The sequence below is a fragment of the Habropoda laboriosa genome, unplaced genomic scaffold (assembly GCF_001263275.1).
Source record: "Habropoda laboriosa isolate 0110345459 unplaced genomic scaffold, ASM126327v1 scaffold561, whole genome shotgun sequence".
NCBI classification, from domain to species: Eukaryota; Metazoa; Arthropoda; class Insecta; order Hymenoptera; family Apidae; genus Habropoda; species Habropoda laboriosa.
Genome location: NW_017100686.1, coordinates 509,819 through 511,297, shown reverse-complemented (window position 1 = coordinate 511,297; position 1,479 = coordinate 509,819). Strand labels below are relative to the sequence as shown.

Sequence of the window (1,479 nt, the reverse complement as noted above, 5' to 3'; positions counted from 1 at the left end):
TAAGCGTTCGTGTGCCATTGTTCTGTGGTGCATGTATCGCGCTGTAGTGACAGCTACGTCAAATTACATGACTTGCTCATTCGCAAAGAGCCGAAGCAGATCGTTTAATTTATCAGTCGTTTCTATTCTACGGTAGACATTTGGAAAGCACATTTACTATATTTCAATATGGGCGTAATTTTCTTGGAACACATTGGAGGTACTCGTTTATTCTCTTGCGCTTCCTGTGACACCAATCTTACAAACAGAGGTCAGCTGATAAGTACGCGTTTTACGGGAGCTACTGGCCGTGCTTTTCTCTTTAACAAAGTCGTCAACTTAAATTACAGGTATTCGCGTTTTTCCTTTGTTCTTTAAAATAATCTAATATTAATCAACGTAATGTATAGTAAGCTTTCGCTTATGCTTTTACGTTTAAAAAGTTGTTACGATTGACAAACACAGATGACTGTGTTAGGTGCAATGTTATTATTTTCATATATCTAAGATAATGGAAAAAATAGTTGCGTTGAAACTAAAATGCAGATTATCAGTTAGAAGAAATGTATTTTGTAAATAAAAATATAGGAAAAATAAAGTTATTGTAAGCTTTTTCAAAATTAATTACAAGCATACAACATGGCGGTATTTTTATTTTGATACGTCTCGTATTTGTGTATATCAATGTTAATGTAATTAAACATTCGAAGCCTCTGTCATGTTAAGAAAGTTTTATAACTTTATACAAAAGTAGTTTTTCTTTTATTAACATTTTGAGAGTTTTCTGATTTTTAGGTTTTGTTGTTTTGTTGAATATATGTTACTCTTAGGTATATGATTTTCCTATTCATACGTATTTAGCTTTTTAACACTATTCAGCACACAGGATACCATTCATAAGTGTACAAAATCTCAGAGAAATTGTACTAATGGAATAATCTTATATAATTTTTATCCATTCCTAATTTAATTTGTCTACAATGATACACAGCGAGGTACAGGATAGAGTGATGTTGACTGGCCGTCACATGGTTCGAGATGTCAGCTGCAAAAACTGTGATGCTAAACTTGGGTGGGTGTATGAGTTTGCAACAGACGATAATCAACGGTACAAGGAAGGCAGAGTCATCCTGGAACGTGCTTTAGTCACAGAAAGCGATGGAATGAGCGACAATATTTAATACCTTACAACAATCAGCATGTCATAGTATAAGAACATTTTATAATCAGCATAAAATCTGTTGTTTTCTTTCTCAGTGTTCCTTCATCATTTGGAGTAATTGAAAAAATTGTTCTATGAGTGTATGACAATTTATATTTAGTACTCAATATTTTTGTAAATATCAAACATACTTTACCTTATGGTATTATATATTTCTAATGATCTATTTTCTTTTTTTTAATTATTTTTCATTTAAATGTGTATATTAATCTGTCTAATTTGAAATAAAAATTAAGTCTATTACATTGTTAGTATTTTTTATATTATATAATTATTAT

The 1,479-nt window shown here is 30.8% G+C and overlaps 1 protein-coding gene across 1 annotated transcript; it reads left to right on the top strand.

Annotated features, from left to right (window-relative positions):
* Positions 1 to 1,173, top strand: LOC108576917 (protein yippee-like 5). Its single transcript, XM_017939990.1, has 2 exons — positions 1 to 329; positions 971 to 1,173. Exons 1-2 carry the CDS (start codon positions 169 to 171, stop codon positions 1,158 to 1,160), a joined length of 351 nt encoding a protein of 116 aa, XP_017795479.1. The 5' UTR covers positions 1 to 168; the 3' UTR covers positions 1,161 to 1,173.
* The last annotated feature ends 306 nt before the right edge of the window (positions 1,174 to 1,479 follow it).